At 48.4% G+C, this 24,237-nt stretch overlaps 1 protein-coding gene across 5 annotated transcripts in view; it reads left to right on the top strand.

The window, feature by feature from the left end:
* LOC115091824 overlaps positions 1–24,237 on the top strand; it is a 424,078-nt gene that overhangs the window by 148,368 nt on the left and 251,473 nt on the right. Inside the window, exon 1 of one of the 5 annotated variants that reach the window (XM_029602074.1) lies at positions 14,593–14,904. The exons of the other annotated variants lie outside the window; for them this stretch is intronic. Within the exon in view, the coding sequence (XP_029457934.1) occupies positions 14,888–14,904 (17 nt within the window). The 5' untranslated portion in view covers positions 14,593–14,887. Of the gene's footprint in view, positions 1–14,592; positions 14,905–24,237 lie in introns of those variants that run through there. 5 annotated transcript variants of the gene reach the window in all.

Here is a 24,237-nt window from a genome sequence, read left to right as displayed (position 1 = left end):
TCCAATTCTCTAGGGATCCAAACCCCCAGATATTTCAACTTCCCGGGGGCCCATGTAAAGGGAAAGGAACCAGACCAAGAGGAGGGGAGGTGAGAATTTAAGGCTAAAGCTTTGGACTTGGAAAAATTAATATGAAGGCCCGCGATTTCCTTAAACTGTGTGAAATGGAAAATATAACCGGCACACTCTGTTGGGGCCGGCCTACAAATAATAAAATGTCATCAGCAAACAAAGCTAGCTTAACGGGGTGCCCCCCCAAACTAATCCCCCAGAATCCGGTAGCACGGCGAAGCTTTTCCGCTAAAGGCTCAATTGCCAAGACGAATAGCAAAGGAGAGAGCGGACATCCTTGACACACCCCACATTTTAGGGGGAAGGAGGTCGTCAAACCTCCGTTAATGAGAAAGCAAGCACTGGGGTTGCTGGATAAAACCCGTAGCCATGAAACAAAGTCCCCTGTAATCCCATATTGTGTAAGAACCCAAAACATATAATCCCAGGATAGGGAATCAAAAGGTTTTTCAGCATCTAGACTAAGGATTAGGGCCTCTTCCTGTGAGTGATAACTGAGGGCTGCAATAAGACGTCTCACATTTTGAACCCCTTGTCTCCGTTGTATAAAACCAGTCTGATCGGAATGTATCAGAGTAGGTAAGACATTACTAAGCCGAGCCGCTAGTACCACTGCAAGGATTTTAATGTCAACATTAATGAGAGAAATAGGTCGGTAAGACCCCACGTCCTCGGGATTCCTCCCCTTCTTTGATAAAAGAATAATTGTTGAACAATTTTCTTCCAGTGGGAGGTGTGAACCTTGAAGCAAAGAATTGTAATAGGATACAAGACTCGGCAACAAGGGAAACTTCAAGGCTTTGTAAAACTCATTGCTAAGTCCATCCGGACCAGCTGCCTTCCCCTTTTTGAGTTTCTGTATAATGGCAAAGAGTTCAGAGTCTACGATGCGTGCATTCAACGCCTGGAGCTGATCCCCAGGCGGTGAAGGCCAAACCAAATTTTGAAAAAACTCTGTCGACACAGATGAATTGTGCGGTTTGGAGGCATACAATGTCTGATAATAATCTATGAAACGGGCTTCAATGTCTTTTTGATGAGTGTAATAGCCTCCATCATGCCCCCTAACCCCCGTAATAAAGGATTTTGTCTTTCAAGGTTTTACTAAATTGGCGAGGAGTTTACCGGGTACATTCCCTTGTTTGAACAGCTTGTATTTAAAATAACGGAGGGATTTGGAGGCTCTTTGATGCAGAGCATTATTTAGAGCTTTGCGCACCCGATCCGCCTCTTGTTTGTTCACTTCAGTGGAATCTCTTGCAAAATTGCCCTGCGCTTGTTTTAACTCTGTGGTAAGGCGCAATATTTCGGCATTCCGCTGCTTGTTTCGCGTGGCAACATAGGCTATAATTTTACCTCTCATTACCGCTTTACCAGCCAGCCAAATTGTTTGTGGGGCGATATCAGGCTTATTATTAAAATGAATATATTCTTCCCAACCTTGCTTAAGATATTCTTGAAAATGTACATCAGATTCCAAGTCTTGAGACATTCGCCATGAAAAGGCCTGGGGATGGGACTTACCAAGACAAAAAGTGACAGAAACCGGAGCATGATCGGAAATAGAAATAGTCCCTATGGTGGCATCGGTAACCCGAGGAAAACCTTTTTCAGGTATCAAAATATAATCCAGCCGGGAGTGAGTGCCATGCGGATGGGAATAAAAAGTGAAATCTTGATCCCCCGGGTGCAGGAGTCTCCAAATAGCTATTAAATTTAACTCATGACCCAAATGGAGGTCATTACTATTCATTGGCTTCGGGGGTTTACAGTCAACTTGCTTGTCCATAACGGTATTAAAATCTCCTCCCAAAATAAGGTCACAGTCAGGCAATTTAGTTAAAATGCCTACCAGATTGACAAAATAATCATGGGAGTATAGGTTTGGGGCATATGCATTACAAAAAGCTATGCATTGTTGGTAAAGTGTCCCCACCACCACCACCACCACATATCGACCCTCCACATCCCTCAGAACTCTATCCAGCTGAAATGGTACCTGCTTATGTATAAGTATCGCCACTCCTCTCTTTCGCGAAGAATAAGACGAAGAGTAGCAGCTGCCCACCCATTCCCTCTTTAATTTCTGATGCTCTGCCTCTGTCAAATGGGTCTCCTGTAGAAAGACCACCTGAGCTTTTAAGCGCTGGAATAAAGATAATAATTTTTTGCGTTTAATCGGAGAATGAATACCATCCACATTCATGGAAGTTACCTTAACCGATACCATGTCAGCTGGCCAAGGGCTCAAAAAATACAAATTGTGACAAGAGAAAAGCAATTACAGTAGGCAGACCGAACACCCCCCAGCCTGGGCGCCCCATCTCCCACCGCTTGACAAAGTCCACATACAGCACAAACAAAATGGAAAAGTATAAAGGTTCCTGGGCTTCCCCTTTTTTCCCTCCCCTCCCTCCCGTCATGCAGATCCATACTAACACATTCAAACATCGTCCAAATCCACACATACCACAAACATACTGAACACTTCCATACCCAGTACATCTTGCTCCATAAGAGGCACTAAGTACCCATTCTCCCTTTCACGTCATGGGCTTCCCTTTTCCCTCTCCCCCGCCCAGCTCCCCCCCCCCCCCCTCTCTAATTCTACCTGCAAAACAGATTGCTGCTAATATATTTGCATGAGCTGAGCAGACTTATAGGTAAAAGATTTAAACATCTCCTAAACAGAACAAACGGACATTGCAAGAGTACGTGGTCCAGTTAGAAACAAAGTTAATCCCCATAGAAGAGCCAGAAAACACATATAGTGGGGAGTAGAGGATCCTGGGCTCACTATGGAATTGAAGTTTAACATGCCTTAGCAATACAGAGAACAGAGCCATGCTCCAACAAAAGGATGCAAGAGTGATTCCTGCTACAGAAAAAAAATAAAAACAGCAGTAAAATGAACTTGCAGCTGAGCAACAAAATCCATGCCATCTGCAGCAACAAAACAACAGATAAAACAACCGTGCCAGGAAGATACAGGGAGATTCCGAAGTCAGTCTATCAGTGAGAAAATAAAGACTTCATAGCATTGCATCTTGATCCAAAGACACCTAATCCGTGGCATTCAAGAAACAGCTCCAGGCTCCAGCGATGATATAAAAGAATTTGCTTCTTCCCTCTTAGAAAAAAAATGAACAATACCGTTGTGCTGTACTCTTAACTTGGCAGGGAACAGGAGCGCAAACGATATCCCTCTCTTATGCAACTCCGTACATGCAGGGGACAAGGCTTGTGCTACTGTAACCGTCTCTTTTCAGTCAGTAAGGAGGCCCAGACAACTGATCCGTAAAGATAGACTTTTATTGCCAGCAAGATGCAGCTAAGACAAAGGCTTAGTACAACTGCATGCCACGCCCCCTTAGGAGCAAACCTTTATACACTTTACAGTTCTTATCTTTCACACATGCGTTCTGGTTTTTGCTGAACAAACAATTTACAAACTGCTGAACAAGCAATAGCTAGCGTGGTCTCTAGTAGGTGTAGCTTATGATCAGACTATTGTTTCGTCATTTAATTGACGGGTTAGACATTTGCGGCGGTGTTCGTATTAATACAATACAAATTAGTATTCCAAAATGGAGTTACGTTTCACTAAATGTTAGTGCGTGAGTACGTCACTACGTATTAGGTTCCGTTTGCGTTGCAAATGTTAGTAAATCAAGATGGCTGTGCGTTTCACTGCGGGCATGAGGAGACGAGAGGCGTCTCAGCTGTGCAGTCTTCAGGGGTTCATGGAATCGAACTCCTTCATTCCCCCCTTTGATACTTCAACTTCGATGGAAGGTGGAAGTATCACTCGTATCTGTTGAGTAACTGAAACGATAAGCAAAAATTAATTCAGAGAACTTTCAAGATGGACCCTAAGATGTTGCCAGGTCGTTGGTTTCTTCACGGGTTTGAGACGGGTGGACCCTATTGGCGTCACCCCCCTTTGTAGCCCGGCTTACCCTAGCAACAAATGTGGTCCAATGTGGTTAGTTACTTATGGAGCATTATAGTTTAGTATCAAGGTAATCGTCATCAGAATCAAAAGTGACATCAGAGTCAGATGAATCAGAAGTGGGGAATGAGGAAATAGACACATACTTATTGATCATCATAACATGAGCAGCTGCTCTGCGATCAGCAATGGTTTCAATCATGGATCGTAGATTTCTGAAAATGAGAGGTAAACAAAGAGGAAATAAAATGCAAGTTAGAACAAAAAACAGCAGAGGGATGAGAATGTCTTTCAGTCCGGGAATTGAAGTAAGCCAATTTGGTAGGGAGGCTGTCCAGTCAAGGACACCGGTCCACGTCTGCACAGGAACATGGGCCAAGCGGATCATTCGATCAGTAATCTCTTCGATGACTTTACTCTTATCATCTACCTGTAAACAACAATTAGAGAGATTAAATTTTCCACACACGCCTCCTTCCTGAGCTAGGAGGTAGTCCAAGGCTAAACGGTTTTGGTAGACAGCTGTGATAATTTTGGTATTCTGCTTGGCAAGGATATTGAGAGCCAGGGCAGAGTCATTAGTCAGGAGTTCCAACACTGCTTGCAGTCGGATGATACGATTTAACATATAGATTGGAGTTCTATATCCATAAGAAACATCTTCAGCCCAAGTGGCAGGACCATAGTATTGTACAATTCGTTCAGGAGGCCACTCCTGATCCTTCCAATCTCCAATAGAAACTTTAGTAGTTCTGCGACGCTTGTTTGGCTTCATAGGACTGTAGACAGGTACACCTAATGTTAGGGATGTGAATCGTTTTAGGACGATTAAAATTATCGTCCGATAATTTTAATATCATCTTAAACCGTTATGGAACACAATACAATAGAGATTCTAACGATTTATCGTTATAAATCGTTAGAATCGTGAGCCGGCACACTAAAACCCCCTAAAACCCACCCCGACCCTTTAAATTAAATCCCCCACCCTCCCGAACCCCCCCCCAAATGACTTAAATAACCTGCGGGTCCAGCGGCGGTCCGGAACGGCAGCGGTCCGGAACGGGCTCCTGCTACTGAATCTTGTTGTCTTCAGCCGGCGCCATTTTCCAAAATGGCGCTGAAAAATGGCGGCGGCCATAGACGAACACGATTGGACGGCAGGAGGTCCTTCCGGACCCCCGCTGGACTTTTGGCAAGTCTTGTGGGGGTCAGGAGGCCCCCCCCCAAGCTGGCCAAAAGTTCCTGGAGGTCCAGCGGGGGTCAGGGAGCGATTTCCCGCCGCGAATCGTTTTCGTATGGAAAATGGCGCCGGCAGGAGATCGACTGCAGGAGGTCGTTCAGCGGCGCCTCGCTGAACGACCTCCTGCAGTCGATCTCCTGCCGGCGCCATTTTCCGTACGAAAACGATTCGCGGCGGGAAATCGCTCCCTGACCCCCGCTGGACCTCCAGGAACTTTTGGCCAGCTTGGGGGGGCCTCCTGACCCCCACAAGACTTGCCAAAAGTCCAGCGGGGGTCCGGAAGGACCTCCTGCCGTCCAATCGTGTTCGTCTATGGCCGCCGCCATTTTTCGGCGCCATTTTGGAAAATGGCGCCGGCTGAAGACAACAAGATTCAGTAGCAGGAGCCCGTTCCGGACCGCTGCCGTTCCGGACCGCCACTGGACCCGCAGGTTATTTAAGTCATTTGGGGGGGGGGGTCGGGAGGGTGGGGGATTTAATTTAAAGGGTCGGGGGTGGGTTTTAGGGGGTTTTAATGTGCCGGTTTTGCGATTTTACGTTTTTTCGATTTTTCACGATTTTTCACGATATTTTACCCCCCCAAACGGCAACAATACGATTCCTTCCCCCTCCCAGCCGAAATCGATCGTTAAGACGATCGAGGACACGATTCACATCTCTACCTAATGTTTCTCCAGCGGTAATTGGTAAGAGAAAGAAACTTGGCCGAATGGTGGCCAAGAAACAGGTGCCATACCAGTTGAGTGGTAGCTGTTCATAAGCCCTTCGGCCACAAACGAAGTAGTATCCATCTGGTGCAGCAAAGAGGGTGGTGGGCACCCCAGCAGCAGTCCATGTTTTGTTTAAGGTTGAATCAGTCCACAAGGTAGTGGGCATAGTCGAATTTTCTGTCTGCCACCAAGTTAATTTGGTTAGGTTAGCAGTAAGGACCCCTGTACATGGTGAATTTCCAACAGAGGTAGTATAGATTTGGGAGTGTTGTCGAGATATACATTGTCTGCCAATGACATCTGTCTGGAGAGCCCATTCGTATGGATGTGTCTTCCGTTTGTAAGTTATAGTTGTGTTCAAGTGATCGAGGTCGGTTTGGAAGACCTCTTTGGCTTCCCAAGGCCATTGCTCTCCTGTGTGTGTGCCTCCGCAGACAAAGCAATTCTTAACTTCGAGAGAGAGAGCTATATTCTCAGCCAGATTCACAAACATATTCTTTGCTTGATGTGAAAAGGCATGCTTTTTCAATTCTTCTGATACATGGGATATTTCATCAAAGAAGGATTGATAGCCAACCATGGTGGTCTGATGAATGATTGGGCGAGGCTTGTCTCTACGCTGGGTGATCGTGATGTAAGTCATTGGGTCTTTTCCAGTTCCATCGATGCCAAATCCCCAAGTATCTTGCCAGGGGGATCCTTCACCTCGTATGGGCCATTGCACGGACACAATATTACCAGTTACTGCAGTCAATCTGCCGATTCCGTGGCAGCCATGGTAACCTCCTCCTGGGTAGTCACATACCAGAGCCCAGCCTGACAAAATCAGGTCCCCTTGACACGGTATCCAACTGGATGGGTTGGCAGCTCGATTGTACGGACAAAGGTACTTGTGGTTATAAACATAGGAGTTTTTCCAGGATTGAGATCCGCAATGGAGTGCATTTGGATGTTTATCAATTGCTTCGCATGCATCGAAGGTGATGGTAACGCTTGATCCACTTCTCATAAGGATTTTAGTTGAGTTGATGTAGTACAGGATTCCTTTTCCTTCGGGAATTATATTGGAAGTGTAGCTTTTTGGCAACCCAGCAGTTAGGGTGATGTTATAGTACTTGGGAGTTGTTGGCGTGTGACAAATGACCTTGTCACCCTCTAGGCATCGATGAAAAGACTGATATCCTTGAGTAGTATTTAATGCGCATGCAGGTTGCGTTGCACACGAAGTGGGTGGCTGAGATTGGTGTATAATGGTAGAGACAACCTGGAATCCATCTGGAGTTGTAGTACGTATTAATTTGATGCATTCTGTGCAGTTCTTGCTTAGTGGCAGAACAAGAGATGTAGTTGAGGAACATGAGATTAGTAGAATAACTTGTAGAAGTCTGTTTCCCATGGCAGGAGGTTTAGAGTAAACACCTTATGCTTTGCCTTGTAAGTAGATCAGTTGATTAATTCTGAAAGGAAGGAAAGAAATGTATATGTTAGTACTCTTTAGCAAAGTACTATAGTCATTTACCCTGGACTAATTTGTTGCCTGTTTTGAGTGAACTTTAACTTGTTGTCTCCAATCCTGGAGACCTGCCAACTGGAGGCAGCAGGTTTCAGGCGGGTCCAGTGAATTCATGAAGGGCATCCAGAGACTTTTACAGCAGTAGGAGTAGTTAGTAACACTGTGTATGGACCCTTCCATCGTGGTTTGAGGAAATCTGATTCATCCCAGTCCTTCATCCATACAGAATTTCCAATTTGGAACGGATGAATTGGGGTCAGCAGGACAATTGGTTCAATGTCACAGGTATAGTTCTGGATGGCAATGACTGTGTTATATAGCCCTTTGAGCTGATTACTGAGGGACAATTCCCCTTGTATCTGCAGTGATTCAGGAAAAGAAGGGAGAGGTGGAGGTCTTGCATACATCATTTCATAAGGTGTTAGACCGGACCTTTTTGGACTACATCGGACATGTAGCAAAGCTAAGGGTAGAATGTCTGGCCATTTGGTCTTTGTCTCTTGGCATAGTTTAGCTATCTGATTTTTCAGAGTTCTGTTAGCTCGTTCAACAGCTCCACTGCTCTGTGGTCGCCATGCGCAGTGCAGATGCCATTTGATACCCAAAATTCGACTTAGTTGTTGGATAACGTCACTGGTGAAAGCTGGTCCATTGTCTGAATTTATTTGTCTTGGTAATCCGTAGCGTGGTAAGATTTGGTGAAGGAGCAGAGACACAACTTCTTTGGCAGTTTCAGTTCGTGTCGGTGTGGCTTCGATCCATCCAGTATAGGTGCAGACTGCCACCAACATTGCTTTGTAGCCTTTGGATGGAGTCATGTGAGTGAAGTCGATTTGGCAAACTTGAAATGGCGTAGTTCCTCTTAGAATATGTCCGGGTGTAGGACCAGGTCTGCTTCTAGGATTGTTCCTTGCACATGTGAGACACTGACTGATTGCATGCTTTGTTAATTGGATGATTCTATTGATGTAGTACGTTTTTCCCAACAATTTTATTAATGCATCTCGACCAAGATGGGTTTTGTTGTGGGCTTCCTTGACAATAGTCCAAGCTAATGCTTCAGGTATCCATATTTTGTTATCTTGCAGAATCCACCAGCCATCGTGATGGTGGAATTTCTCAGTCTGTGCCCAATTGTTCTCCTCCGTTGAATAGGCAGGGGTTTCCGTTGGGAATTGTAGAAGTGGTCAGGTTGTAGCTGGGATGTGCGATAAATGGGCACGGGCTGCTTCTTTCGCTGTTTTGTCTGCCCATTGGTTTCCTTTTGCAACGGGATCTGATTTTCCTGTGTGGGCTTTACAATGCATGACAGCTACCTTTTGCGGTGCCCATACGGCATTTAGCAATCGATGTATTTCAGACGCATTAGCCAGTTGCTTTCCTTCGGCGGTGAGAAATCCTCGCTCCTTGTATAAGGCTCCATGTACTTGGATGGTGAGGAAAGCATATTTGGAATCTGTATAGATATTCACAGTCTGTCCTTCTGCCAGTTGCAGAGCTCGAGTGAGAGCGATTAGTTCAGCTTTTTGAGCTGATGTCCCTGGGGGTAGGGATTCAGCTTCAATGATGTCATCTTCAGAAACCACAGCATAACCAGCAACCCGAATTCCATCAATAACTTGGCTGCTTCCATCAGTAAATAGAGTCCATGCTCCCTGCCAGGGTTGATCCCTCAGGTCTGGTCTACTGGAATGTATTGTAGTCATGACTTCTTCACAGTCATGGGCAACGGGTTCAGGTGCCGGCATAAGAGTGGCCGGGTTCAAGTTTTTACTGTCTTGTATTTGAATTTCAGGTGTTTCACACAGTAAGGCTTGGTATTTTACAAGACGTGAGTTGGTCATCCATTTTGGTCCATGCGTTTCTAGTAGTCCTTGAATAGTGTGGGGAGTTGTTACGTTTAGAATTTGACCAAAAGTTAATTTGACAGCTTCTGGGATTAGTAAGCACGCAGCCGCAATGCTTCGAAGACAACCTGGCCATCCTTTTGCAACATTGTCCATTCCTTTTGACAGATATGCAACAGGTCGTTCCCACGAGCCTAGAGTTTGAGTCAATACCCCAATGGCCATTCCTTTCTTCTCATCGACGTATAGATGAAATGGTTTCATTACATCTGGCAACCCTAGAGCAGGGGGTTCAATCAAGGCGTCTTTCAGTTGTTGTAAGCTTGTTAATTCATGGGTTTCCCACTGAAAAGGCTGAGATTCTGCCTCCTTTCCCCGCAGCTTGTCGTACAGGGACTGGGCAATAACAGCATAGTTAGCAATCCACAGCCTACAATATCCAGCAGCTCCAAGGAACGCTCGGAGCTCTTTCTTGCAAGTGGGTACAGGTTGACCTCGTATTGAACTGGTACGGGATATTCCAAGACAACGGGTACCTTCCCGGATTTGGAAGCCCAAGTATTCTACTTCCAATTCACAGATTTGCGCCTTCTTTTTACTTGCACGGTATCCTTTTGAGTACAACGTCTTTAGCAGGTGGAGAGTGGCTACTGCACATTCGTGATACGTTTCACGAAACAACAGAAGGTCATCCACATACTGTATTACTGGCCCATACATAACTTGATACATCTTCAAGTCTTTTGCCAGTTACTCACCGAACAGCGTAGGTGAGTGCTTGAACCCTTGCGGCAAGCGAGTCCATGTGTACTGCTGCTTGATTCCAGTTTGTGCATTTTCCCATGTGAAGGCAAAGATCTTCTGGCATTCTTCTGCTACTGGAACGGAGAAGAAAGCATCTTTGAGATCAATAACACTGTACCACTTGGATGCAGGGGAAACTTGAGCCAAGATTGAGTATGGATTTGGTACGAGGGCTACTAGATCTGCTACTTGATTGTTCACCTTCCGTAAATCCTGTACCGGTTGGTAATCAGTAGAACCAGGTTTCTTTACGGGCAACAAAGGGGTGTTCCAAGCAGATCGGATTCGCCTGAGAATGCCCAAATCATACAGTCTCTGCAGGTGTATCTCAATTCCTTGTCTGGCCATATATGGAATGGGGTATTGAGGTTGATTGATCACCTGTGCATTCTGTTTCATTTCGATCCAAACAGGGGTAGCATCGATGGCTATTCCCCCTGGATTCTGCTCGGACCATACTTTAGGCACGCTATCCATTAGCTGTCTTCGTTGTTCGTTGAGAGGGGTGTTCACTTCGTATCGATGTTGAATGATTTGTTCAATGACGGGGAGATGTAGCCTCCATTCCTCTTGGAGTGGACAAATGAGAGAGACTGGATTGTCGACAAAGGATGCCTTGATTTCACCGGTGGGCTCGAATTGCAAAGTAGCTCTTAATTTACACAGGAGGTCTCTCCCTATGAGTGGTACTGGGCACCCTGGCACGTAAAGGAATTGATGGGACACTAATTGTCCTCCTACTGTAACCTGCCGTTTCTGGAGGAAGGGAGCGATTAGTGGCTTTCCAGAAGCCCCGACTATAGAGATGTTTTTCGAAGTAGGCGTGGTGATGGCTGTGGTCATCACAGATCTTTGCGCCCCCGTGTCTAACAATCCTTTGAATGTTTCAGCCCCTACTCTTATTTCCACCAAAGGGTCAATGGGAAGGGTTCCCCTATCTAGTCATGCTTCACTGTCTTCGCCGGAAGTTTCACCTACGGTCATCTGCCATTCCGTTTCCTTAGATTTGGACGGAGTATATCCTTCCTGCTTTGCTTGCAGGGACTCCGGACACTCAGCCTTCCAATGTCCTTCTTGTTTACAATATGCGCATTGATTGGTTCCCAATGGCATTCTTCCGCCTCTAAACGATCCTCCTCTATTAGCTCGTCCTCTTGGCAGCCCTCTAGAGGGCGATCTGCCTCTTCCTCGGGGTCCGGGATACCTGTGATACTGCCTGGACGGGTTCCCGAAATTAGTTTCTTCCAACGCTGCGGCTAACAAACTGACACTTTCTCTTAACTTTCTAGTTTCTTTCTTTTCCTTCCTGTCTCCATCCGGTTCTCGGTTTACATAGACTTTATCAGCCATTGCTTTTAATTGGCTGATATTCATTCCCTCAAACCCTTCCTGCTTTTGCAACTTCCGGCGAATGTCTGGGCAGGACTGCCCAACGAAGCTCATCACTATGATGGATTGATGTTTGGGGTCCTCTGGATCAAATGGGCTGTATTGGCGGTACGCATCCATCAATCGCTCCAAAAAGTTTCCGGGGGACTCGTCTCTCTTCTGCACCACGTCTTGGATTTTTCCCATGTTTACAACTTTCTGCTTCCCTTTCTTTAAAGCTTCAAGAAACGCGGTCTGATAGGCGGCAATACGCTCCCGCCCTGCCGCGGTCTGGAAATCCCAGTTGGGATCTGCAGTCGGGGCTAAGTCTCTCACTGCGTCTTCGGGACGTCCATCTGACCCGGCTCCTAATCGAGCTGCCTCTTCCATGTTTAATTGTATCTGTCGGTGTTCTTCAGTGGTAAAAAGAATGGAGGCTAAATGCCGAACGTCAGCCCAGTTGGGGTTATGGGCTGCAAAAATGCCCCGTAAAAAGTCTATCATCTGTTCTGGTTTTTCAGCGTAGGACGGCCCAAGCTGTTTCCAATTGAAAAGATCGCTGGATGTAAAAGGTATGTAGGTAAATAACTTTATTGTTTGCGTAGTGCGATGTTCGTTTTCTTCAGTCGGGACTACAGGAACTACAGTTGATGTTTCCCTAATTGGTAATTGCAAACTTGCTGCGGCTTGGGTTTTACTGCGAGTTCCGTCTGCCACGGACGACTCGCTGCCGCCTTCTACCTTTGCGGTTGCCGCTTCAGGTTGCTCTTCATGAGCCGGTGCCATCCTAGGATCGGCTTGCGCATTGGAGGGGACTGGGGGACTTGGTGGCGTAGGATATGCCAGGGGACAACTAGGGGCATATGGTGGCGGCAAGATATTTTCAGCGTCGGGCAGTGCTGCGGGCGGCAGGGGTTTAATTTTTTTTTCTGGAGTCCGTGAATTCCCTTGCACTACAAATATGGCCGCCGCAGATGACGCATGCTCTTTAGGTTCCAATATGGCCGCCTTTCCCTTTCTCTTCCGGTTTGGGGACTTCCGGTCTCCCATTTTGCGTACTTGAGTTACCATTACAAGGGCGGCTCCCTCTACTAGCTTCTTTGCCCACGACGGAGGATTTTCAATAACTGCAATCCAAGCGGTTATGTACGGTATATCCTCAGGGCAACCCGGATTCCCTTCTCGTATAACTATATTCTGGACCCTTGTGGCCGTTTGGAAATTGAAAGTTCCTGCCGGAGGCCAATTTACACACAAACTGGGCCACCTATGGGTACATCGTTGAATCATTCCGGGTTTTGTACATTTATGTCTATCGAACACTTCGCTATAGTGTTCCGTCATGACTTTTAATGGAGTCGAACCGCCCCCTCCCATTAGGATAGAATTCACAGACAAAGGAGGGAAGGGAAGACGGATAGGTAAGGGGTCCGTATCCGTCAGACACAAAAGGGTCACAATCGCCCCGACTAGGACGCGGTCAGCCGGGCCTAGAACTGCGAGGCCATTCACTCTCTTTCACACAACAAGAAACCTATTCCCACTATCGTATGCTTCACTTATAATTTTCTCCTTTTTATGCGTGTGGTCTTCGGAACGTAATTCCTACTAACACACTGCGTGGGGTGTGATCAAGGCCCCCTCGGTCCGCCGGGGATGGACCGGTTATTTCCTTATCTATTCTTCACCTATTCCCTTGTTCCCATAATACTCGCCTGCAGGGGTCTTCCGATCGTCACGAAAGCCTTCTTCCCGGATCATCAACCCAGAGGTCTCAGCAGAATTTCTGTGGAACGGTCCCCTCAGAAACCTGATCGCTGAACTCAGCGGTGGCCACTCACCAGGTATGTCTGGGGGACTGCTCCGCCACCAAACTACCGGACCTTCTGGAGAGCTAAAATAGCGTCTCCGGTACCTCCTGGCTGGCTCGCCAAATGTAACTGTCTCTTTTCAGTCAGTAAGGAGGCCCAGACAACTGATCCGTAAAGATAGACTTTTATTGCCAGCAAGATGCAGCTAAGACAAAGGCTTAGTACAACTGCATGCCACGCCCCCTTAGGAGCAAACCTTTATACACTTTACAGTTCTTATCTTTCACACATGCGTTCTGGTTTTTGCTGAACAAACAATTTACAAACTGCTGAACAAGCAATAGCTAGCGTGGTCTCTAGTAGGTGTAGCTTATGATCAGACTATTGTTTCGTCATTTAATTGACGGGTTAGACATTTGCGGCGGCGTTCGTATTAATACAATACAAATTAGTATTCCAAAATGGAGTTACGTTTCACTAAATGTTAGTGCGTGAGTACGTCACTACGTATTAGGTTCCGTTTGCGTTGCAAATGTTAGTAAATCAAGATGGCTGTGCGTTTCACTGCGGGCATGAGGAGACGAGAGGCGTCTCAGCTGTGCAGTCTTCAGGGGTTCATGGAATCGAACTCCTTCACTACCACTGCTGCAGAGAAATCATGGAACAGCAGGAGCCGGTGTCCCTGATATTCCACCCCAGAAAGCTGTCGAAAGGCTCGCATGAGCTGGATTTTGTGTGACCAGTTTAAAATTCTGGCCATCACAGGTCATGGCTTGCTTGCAGCATCCCTGGGTGGCCCCATCCGATGTACCCGTTCGCAGCGCAAGCGGCCAGAAGTTAAAGTCAGACCCAATTGATCCGGTAGCCAATTTTCAATAAGATCATACAGTGCTTGCTCAGAGACAGATTCGGGAAGTCCGATGATCTTAATATTATTCCGCCGGTTTCTATTCTCTTGATCATCTAAGCGGTCTAACAAGGATGTATTTGCTGCAGACAGAGCTTGTACTTGCTGTTCCACAGTGTGTAACCTGTCTTCTTGGGCAGACAATCTTAGCTCAGCTTCATCAAAACCTTTTAGCTTGCCCTTCCACAGCATTCTTAACCTCTTCCATAGAGATCTGTAGAGAGGATTGTATATTTGAGAGTCTAGCTTCTAATGCCTCAGCAACCCTAGCTGATATCTTAATGAGAGCCTCCTCTGAAACTTCTGCTACTGTAGCTTTAAGATCCCCCCCCCCCCCCCCCCCCCCGGCAGCCATTTTGGCCATGTTTGCCTGCTGAGTGTGTGCAGTACGCGCTGATCTTTGCCTCATCCCGGGCCCCTAGACCCTCGTTTCCGCCTCAAATTGCAGCGATTTGATAGCCACAAGTGTCCTCTTTATCCTCTGCACAAGAAGAAATGAAAATTCAAGAGTTAAACGCGTGGATGGTGGCGGATACAGGCGATGGGAACCGGAAGTAGCTTACAGTTAGCAGGGAGGAAGGCTGCCAGCTTCTCAGGCTCATATCCAGTCATTAACTGCTCATTTTCGCCTCAAACTGCAGCGATTCAGTAGCCCACATCATGCTGCCCCTCTGCAGGTAAAAAATTGTTGAAAACGAATTTCACCCCGGGGGGATGGGAGCCGATGGTGGGTGAGAGGGTCCGGAGCTTTTCTTTACCCTGCCGCCTCCGGTGACGTCATCCCGGAAGTCCCCGTTGTACTTTATTCACATTTGCTTTAATAACATGTCGAGTCGATTTTCACCGTGCGCCTTGCTTCGGGAGGGGGGGAGAGAGGACTGTTTGTCATTCACATGCAGTAAGTTTACTTTTGTTGCACTTTATTCACATTTGCTTTAATAACATGTCGAGTCGATTTTGACCAGAGCCTGCCTATTGCTGTCTCTCTCTGCCGGGGCTTGCCTGACGCTCCACACTAACGCAGGGGTAAGGGTAGGCGGTAAATTAGCAGGTTAAACACACGGCAAAACTGCAGGTCTGATCGTTTACATCTCATATACATGCCGTGGGCGGAAAGGGTTTCCCGTTGATTTAAAGAAGCAGTAAGGATGGGTTAAAAGGGATAGTGAATTGCGGGTTGGATTAACGCGGCCAAATTGTGAGTAGAAAGCGGGTTAGAAGCTGGGTAACCGCGGCCGCACTTTACTGTATCGGCCTGTGTGTCAGGGAGACAGTTCTGTCTCCCTCGCTCTTGGGGTTCCTAGGGGGGCTTGACCCCTTGATTTGCTCAGCCTAGGTTCCCTTCCCGATGACCTTTTTGTGGGTGATACTGGAGGTGCCAGTCACTCTCCCCTGGTCTGCTGCCTTGCCTCGAGATGCCCATTCTTCGGCTGTTCTGTCAGGGATGTGAATTCCCCTGTGTCTATCTGTAAAAAAAAAAAAAGACAAAGAGACAGGAGGCAGTTAAATTTTATTTTTTGCTGGTGCAAGTTAAAAAATAAATAAATAAATAAAGGCAGCAAGATTTTATTAGTAGGGAGCGGGGTTTGATCTCCTACTCCTCTCCTCTGGGACTCCCCGGTCAGCTGTTTTTCTGTGTATCGCGGCTGCTTGTTTTTCTTCATGCCACGTTCTAATCTGTGCCTAGCTTGTTGAGAGTCGGTCTCCCGGCTCTCCCGCGATGGGATGTGTTCCCGATGCCTCCCGGGGGGGGGAGGGGAAGGCTCCTCCATGGTGGCTCAAACTACTCGAGCCCGCGGTCGGGCTCCCTGATGCATGGCCAGGCTATTCCCGTCCCGAGAAATCGCGGGAACAGCGGCCATTTTGGGCATTTCGGAAGATACAGAATCTACTTCTCCCGGAGCAGGGGAGCAAAATTTACCATTTTTACCCCCCGATTTGAGCCCGGTGCTCTCTCGGGGGGGAGGGGGGACACGGACCCTCCCTCGCCCCCTCCCCCCATGGAAAAATCGGTCCGGGCCCATTTTTCATCGGATTTTGTGCTTCTACTGCACGAATCATATTTGGCTAGCTTACAGAGGGAGGTGGACCCCCCCTACCGGTTCCCCCCCTCCGAAAATTCCTTGGATGCCCCTGCTGGTCCCTGCTGCGGTTCTGGACCCACAGGGCTCTGTTCGGGTACGGGTGGTCCCGGGAATCCCCCTCACCCCGGTGGACCCCCCACAGCCCCCCATGGACCCTCTTGATGAGGGAGATGGTGAGGCCTCGGCTCAGGCCCCCCCGCTCGAGGGCGACGATCCTCGTATCCTACGTTTGTTCCAGCGTGAGGAGCTGGAACCTCTCATTCCTTTTGTGCTCCAGGAATTGGGAATTGATGCCCCGCCGGATGATTCTGTGGTGGAGGCGATGACTCCAAACACGGACCCGGTGCTGGAGGGACTTAGGGCACTATCGCGTACTTTCCCATTCTGTCCTATGCACCGACTGCTCCTCCTGCGGGAATGGAAAGCCCCTGAGACGGGTCTCCGAGTTGGAAGGGCTATGGACAAGCTCTACCCGCTTCCAGAGGACTGCCTGGACATGTTGAAAATTCCGAAGGTGGACTCCTCGGTCACCGCGGTCACGAAGCATACCACCATCCCGGTGGTGGGTGCTACAGCATTGCGGGATGTTCAGGACCGCAAGCTTGAATTTTATTTGAAGCAGATTTTTGAGGTCCTGGCTCTCGGAGTCTGGGCGACAATCTGCAGCAGTCTCATGCATCGGGCAAGTCTTAGGTGGATGCAACAATTACTCAGGATCCAGGACCTCCCGTCTGCAGAGGCAGAGCAGGCTGAACATTTGGAGGGTGCCATCGCTTATGGGGCGGATGCCCTTTATGACTTGCTTCGCGTCCAGGCAAAGGCTATGGTTTCCACAGTTTCGGCCAGACGCCTCCTCTGGCTACGCAATTGGTCCGCGGAAGTGTCATCGAAGGCTCAACTGGGCGCTCTTCCCTTTGGTGAGGATCTGGAACAGCTTATTAAATCCTTGGGTGAAAACAATGTTCATAAGCTGCTGGAGGACCGCCCCAAACAGTTGAAGTCTTTCTTCCCGACTCATACTTGCTTTAGGGGACAACGCCGTTATGGCAACAGGGCGCGGGGTTCTTTTCCTAGAGGCGGCATGTCCAAGTCCCAGTCGTGGTCTCATTCCTTTCGGGGCTGTCGACGCTTCCAGGATGGCCACCAGCAACACCTGGCCACCAAGTCCGCTCCCCAATGAGATCCGGCCGGTCCATTCCTCCGCACGAATCTTAGGTGGGCTTCTTAATTTGTTTCGCGAGGAGTGGGCCAAAATCACATCTGATCACTGGGTCCTCGAGGTGATAGAACACGGTTACGTATTAGAGTTTGCCCGGGACCTCTCAGATTTCTATCTCGTTTCCCCTTGCAGTTAGTCCAAGCGGCCTGCGGTCTGTCAAACCCTGGTCAGGCTCCAGGAACTGGGGGCAATTGTTCCGGTGCCAGTACAAGAAAAGGGTGCCGGCCAGTATTCCATTTACTTCGTCGTTCCCAAGAAGGACAATTCTTTCCGTCCCATCCTGGATCTCAAAAGGGTCAACCTGGCCCTCAGGGTCCCCCGTTTCAAGATGGAGACCCTGCGGGCCGTGATCGCTGCGGTCTGCCCCGGTGAATTTCTAGCATCACTTCGTTTTCAGATCCTGGGCCAGCACTTCCAGTTCCAGGCTCTTCCCTTCGGTCTTGCCACCGCTCCCCGATGGGACGGGATCTTAGTCCATCCTTATCTGGACGACTGGCTGGTAAGGGCCAAATACTCCGCCCTATCGGGTAGATTTTCAAAGGCTTGGCGGCGCGTGCAAGCACACATGCAAGACACATGCGCGTCCCGGGGCTTGCAAAAAGGGGCAGTCAGGGGGCGTGGTGTCGGCTCGGGGCGTGTTCGGGGGCGTGGCAGCGGTCCGGGGCGGTCCGGGGGCGTGGCCGAGTGTCCCGACACAGCGGCCTGTATCGGGGCCTGCCACGCCAGCAGACATTCGGCGCAAGCATGTTATGACTGCCCGGAGGCAGGCGTAACTTCTTGGATAAAGGTTAAGAGGGGGATTTAGGTAGGGCTGGGGGATGGGTTAGCTAGGGGAAGGGAGGGGAAGGTGGGGGGAGGCGGAAGGAAAGTTCCCTCCGAGGCCGCTCCGATTTTGGAGTGGCCTCGGAGGGAACGGGCAGCACGCGCAGGGCTCGGCGCGCGCAAGGTGCACAAATGTGCACCCCCTTGTGCGCACCAACCCCGGATTTTAAAAGATTCGCGCGGCTACACGCGTATCTATTGAAATCCGGCATACTTTTGTTTGCGCCTGGTGGAGAACAAAAGTACGCGCTCGCGCTTTTTTTTTAAAATGTACCCCTATGCGTGCACGCCGTAGACAAAGTGCTAGTCCTCCTCACCTCGCTCGGCAGGATAATCAACTACTCCAAAAGCAATCTTCAGCCCTTTCAGGATCTGGAATTTCTGGGAGCTCGTTTCGATTCTCAGGTCGGGAAAGTTTTTCTCCCGGACTCGCGGGCACTCAAGCTGATCGATCAAGTGGACAGTTTTGTCTCCCTACTGCTTCCCACGGCTTGGGATTACCTGCAGGTCCTGGGGACCATGGCTTCCACGATCGACCTGGTCCCCTGGGCGTTTGCGCATATGCGTCCCTTACAGAAAGCATTATCCCGCTGGAAACCGGTGTCCGAGCTGTACCAGGAGGTCCTGCCTCTTTCCGACTCTACCATTGCCGACATACAGTGGTGGCTCTCGCCGGCTCACCTCCTCAAGGGGATGCCTCTCTTGACTCCCTCGTGGGTCATAGTCACGACGGATGCCAGCCTCTCCGGTTGGGGGGCCGTCTGCCAATCTCAAACGACTCAAGGTTACTGGTCCCCGCTCCAGTCACGGTGGCACGTTAATCGCCTGCAGGCCCGTGCGGTGCGTCTGGCCCTCAATTTTTTTCTTCCCCTAATCCGCCACAAGGCGGTCCGAGTTCTGTAGGTCAACTCCACCACTGTGGCCTACACCAATCGACAAGGGGGTACTCTGAGTCGTCTGATGGCGTTAGAAGCCTGCAAGCTCTTTCTCTGGGCGGAGGGGCACTTGGATCGTCTGGCTGCCTCCCACATAGCGGGCAAGGAGAATGTTGAAGCCGACTTCCTCAGTCGCCAACATCTCGACCCCAGCGAGTGGGAGTTGTCCGACACGGCGATGGATCTAATCGTGCACAGGTGGGGCCCCCCTCACCTGGATCTCATGGTGATGCTGGACAACGCCAAGGCTCCCCAGTTCTTCGGCCGTTGGAGGGAGCATTGCTCAGAGAGAGTGGACACGCTGGCTCTCCCTTGGCCTCTCGATGTCCTACTCTACATGTTCCCGCCTTAGCCGTTGGTAGGGAAGATTCTAGGGAAGATTCTAGGGATGTGGAGACCAAACGTTTATGTTCATAAGTCGAAAGGGGGGGTCAATTTCGGTCAATATGGACATATGAAGAATTCCATAAGTTGAGTCTATGTCCATACGTGCAAATAAAAATTTAAAAGGAACTTTTGGCCAGCTTGGGGGGGTCAGGAGGCCCGATAGGGCGGAGTATTTGGCCCTTAGCAGCCAGTCGTCCAGATAAGGATGGACTAAGATCCTGTCCCATCGGGGAGCTGTGGCAAGACCGAAGGGAAGAGCCTGGAACTGGAAGTGCTGGCCCAGGATCTGAAAACGAAGTGATGCTAGAAATTCACCAGGTCAGGAGGCCCCCCCAAGCTGGCCAAAAGTTCCTTTTGGGTGCAACGAGGGTCCCGGAGCGAACGCGCGGGGAATCACGTGACGCCGCGTCACTCCGACGTGACGCCGACGTCACGTGCTCCTCGCAAAGGAGTTCAGAAATGGCGTCCTGACTCCCCGCTGGACCACCAGGGAGTTTTGGTAAGTCTTGGGGGGGGGGGGGGGATTAAGGAGGGTGTGGGGTTTAAATTTTTATTTAGGATCAACAATCGCGATTTCCAACGTATTCAACATAGCTATGTTGAATAAGTTGGAAATCCGATCGTTTTCGCCTCATCACTTTTTTAAGTTAAAAAAAAAATAAATTGCGTTTTACATTTAAGTTCAAAATGAATGCACACCCCTAGAAGATTCTGCAGAGAATAGAGCTCCATCGCGGTCTGGTCATTCTCGTAGCCCCCAAGTGGCCCAGCAGGCCGTGGTTCGTAGATCTGGTGAATCTCACTACGGACGGTCCTCTTCGCCTCGGTCACCTGCCCCATCTTCTTCAGCAGGGTCCCGTATTTTTCGACCAGGCGGATCGCTTCTGTCTAGTGGCATGGCTTTTGAACGGCGACATTTGAGGCGAAAAGGTTACAAGGAAGAGGTTATTGTCACCCTGCTCAGGTCTCGAAAGCAGTCGACATCTCTGGCCTGTGTCTGGGTCTGGAAGGTTTTTGAAAACACCTGAGAGGAGTTGGGTGATTCGGCTCGTTCGCCTTCGGTCGCTGTAGTTCTCACCTTCCTGCAACGAGGTCTCTCCAAGGGTCTTTCTGTCAGCTCCTTGCTGACAGAAAGTCCCTTCTGGGCACCATTGAGGGTCGTGCGGTGGCCTCTCATCTGGATGTCGTCCGTTTCCTCAGGGGTGCTAAGAACCTGAAACCGCCCGTCCGGCCTACTTGTCCCTCGTGGAGTTTGAATTTTGTGCTTCGGGCTCTTTGTTCGGCCCCTTTCGAGCCTCTCCATTGGGCTACTCTCAAGGACTTGACGCAACTTGGTTGCTATTTGCCAGGAGGGTGTCCGAGCTTCAAGCTCTGTCCTGCAGAGACCCTTTTCTGCGGTTCTCGGACTCGGGTGTCTCTCTCAAGACCCTACCTTCCTTCTTGCCAAAGGTTGTTTCTTCTTTTCATGTAAACCAGTCCATGGAGCTCCCCGCGTTTTCGGCCGAGGATATCGCGGTGTCCGGCGGCGGTGAACTTCATCATCTCGATGTTAAACGAGTCTTGTTGCGTTATCTTGAGGTTACCAATGATTTCCGGGTCTTGGATCACCTCTTTGTCCTGTGGAGTGATCCAAATAGGGGTAAACAAGCTTCTAAGACTACAATCGCTTGCTGGTTGAAGGAGGCGATTTCTTCCGCCTATATCTGCAAGGGCCGGGCAGTCCCAGAAGGTCTGAAAGCTCATTCCTTGCGCTCTCAAGTTGCCTCTTGGGCGGAGTCTGTCGGTCTCTCCGCAGGAAATATGCAGGGCGGCTACATGGAAGTCCCTGCACACTTTTGCTCGGCACTACTGCCTCGAAGTTCAGGCTCCAGTGTTTGGTTCCTTTGGTTGGCAGGTGCTTCGAGCGGGACTGTCTGGGTCCCACCCTTTGTAGGGAAGCTTTGGGACATCCCATGATCTGGACTGATCCGGGTACGTACAGGGAAAGGAAAATTAGTTCTTACCTGTTCATTTTCGTTCCTGTAGTACCACGGATCAGTCCAGACGCCTTCCTGTCTTGTCTGTCCGCTCAAATTTTTTCCTGTTTTCTCCTTCTTATAGGAGCAGCCTAGTATCTCTGCATGGCTCTCATGGAATTTCATTACAGGCACCGGAAGCATTTTTACGATGATCAGGGGTAGTCATGCAAGAGCGTTTTTAGTTGCACAGTTCATTCACTTGTTCTGTTGGTTTATACTAAATTACTAGTTATTTTGTTACTTGCTTGATCTTATGCCTTTTTTTCTGCTTTGACAATGGTTATACTGAAGGGCTGCAGGGTAGGCTCTGTCCTCATATAGGATACCCTTTCAGTCTTGGTCTGTCTCCACCTGCTGGAAAGGAGGCTCAACCCATGGTCTGGACTGATCCGTGGTACTACAGGAACAAAAATTAACAGGTAAGAACTAATTTTCCTATAGTAATGACTGCAGAAAAGGACCAAATGGTCCATCCAGTCTTCTCAGCATGCTTCTTATGGTAGTATCTGCTGTGCTGTTCAGATTTTCCCCATGTTTCTCTTAAGGGTAGCAACTTCTAGATAGGATTTTAGTGCTGGGGAGGAGCCGGCTGTCGTGGTACATGTGGGCACCAACGATATAGGAAAATGTGGGAGGGAGGTTCTGGAAGCCAAATTTAGGCTCTTAGGTAGAAAGCTTAAATCCAGAACCTCCAGGGTAGCATTCTCTGAAATGCTCCCTGTTCCACGTGCAGGTCACCAGAGGCAGGCAGAGCTCCGGAGTCTCAATGCATGGATGAGACGACGGTGCAAGGAAGAGGGATTCAGTTTTGTTAGGAACTGGGGAACCTTTTGGGGAAGGGGGAGTCTCTTCCGAAGGGATGGGCTCCACCTTAACCAGGGTGGAACCAGACTGCTGGCGCTAACCTTTAAAAAGGAGAGAGAGCAGCTTTTAAACTAGAACAAAGGGGAAAGCCGACAGTCGCTCAGCAGCACATGGTTCGGCGAGAGGTATCTTCAAAGGATACTAATGATGCATTAGAATTAGGGCATCCGACAGTGAGATTCCTATAATTAGAAAAATAGTCCAAGTGCCTGTAACTAAAAACACACCTGAGCTAAAAAATTCTAACTTATCCCTATCAATTAAACAGCAGAATGAAAATACAAACAAAAAACAAACTTTGAAATGTTTGTATGCTAATGCCAGAAGTCTAAGAAGTAAGATGGGAGAATTAGAATGTATAGCAGTGAATGATAACATAGACTTAATTGGCATCTCAGAGACATGGTGGAAAGAGGACAACCAATGGGACAGTGCTATACCGGGATACAAATTATATCGCAATGACAGAAAGGAGCACCCAGGAGGAGATGTGGCGCTTTATGTCCGGGATGGCAAAGAGTCCAACAGGATAAACATCCTGCATGAGACTAAATATAAAATTGAATATGGGTATAAATCCCTTGTGTGTCGGGGAAGACTATAGTGATAGGGGTATACTACCGTCCACCTGGTCAAGATGGTGAGACGGACAGTGAAATGCTAAGAGAAATTAGGGAAGCTAACCAAATTGGTAGTGCAGTAATAATGAGAGACTTCAATTACCCCAATATTGACTGGATAAATGTATCATCGGGACACGCTAGAGAGATAACGTTCCTGGATGGAATAAATGATAGCTTTGTGGAGCAATTGGTTCAGGAACCAATGAGAGAGGGAGCAATTTTAGATCTAATTCTCAGTGGAGCACAGGACTTGGTGAGAGAGATAACGGTGGTGGGGCCGCTTGGCAATAGTGATCATAATATGATCAAATTTGATTTAATGACTGGAAGAGGAACAGTGTGCAAATCCAAGGCTCTCGTGCTAAACTTTCAAAAGGGAAACTTTGATAAAATGAGAAAAATTGTTAGAAAAAAACTGAAAGGAGCAGCTACAAAAGTAAAAAATATCCAAGAGGCGTGGTCATTGTTAAAAAATACCATTCTAGAAGCAGTCTAGATGTATTCCACACATTAAGAAAGGTGGAAAGAAGGAAAAACGACTACCAGCATGGTTAAAAGGGGAGGTGAAAGAAGCTATTTTAGCCAACAGATCTTCATTCAAAAATTGGAAGAAGGATCCAACAGAAGAAAATAGGATAAAGCATAAACGTTGGCAAGTTAAATGTAAGACATTGATAAGACAGGCTAAGAGAGAATTTGAAAAGAAGTTGGCTGTAGTGGCAAAAACTCACAGTAATAACTTTTTAAAATATATCTGAAGCAGAAAGCCTGTGAGGGAGTCAGTTGGACCGTTAGATGATTGCGGGGTTAAAGGGGCACTTAGAAAAGATAAGGCCATCGTGGAAAGATTAAATGATTTCTTTCCCTCAGTGTTTACTGAAGAGGATGTTGGGGAGGTACCCGTAATGGAGAAGGTTTTCATGGGTAATGATTCAGATGGACTGAACCAAATCACGGTGAACCTAGAAGATGTGGTAGACCTGATTGACAAACTGAAGAGTAGTAAATCACCTGGACCGGATGAAATGAAATTTCAGACCTATTAGTAAAAATTTGTA

The sequence above is a fragment of the Rhinatrema bivittatum genome, chromosome 1 (assembly GCF_901001135.1).
Source record: "Rhinatrema bivittatum chromosome 1, aRhiBiv1.1, whole genome shotgun sequence".
NCBI classification, from domain to species: domain Eukaryota; kingdom Metazoa; phylum Chordata; class Amphibia; order Gymnophiona; family Rhinatrematidae; genus Rhinatrema; species Rhinatrema bivittatum.
This window is presented reverse-complemented; position numbering and strand designations above follow the sequence as displayed.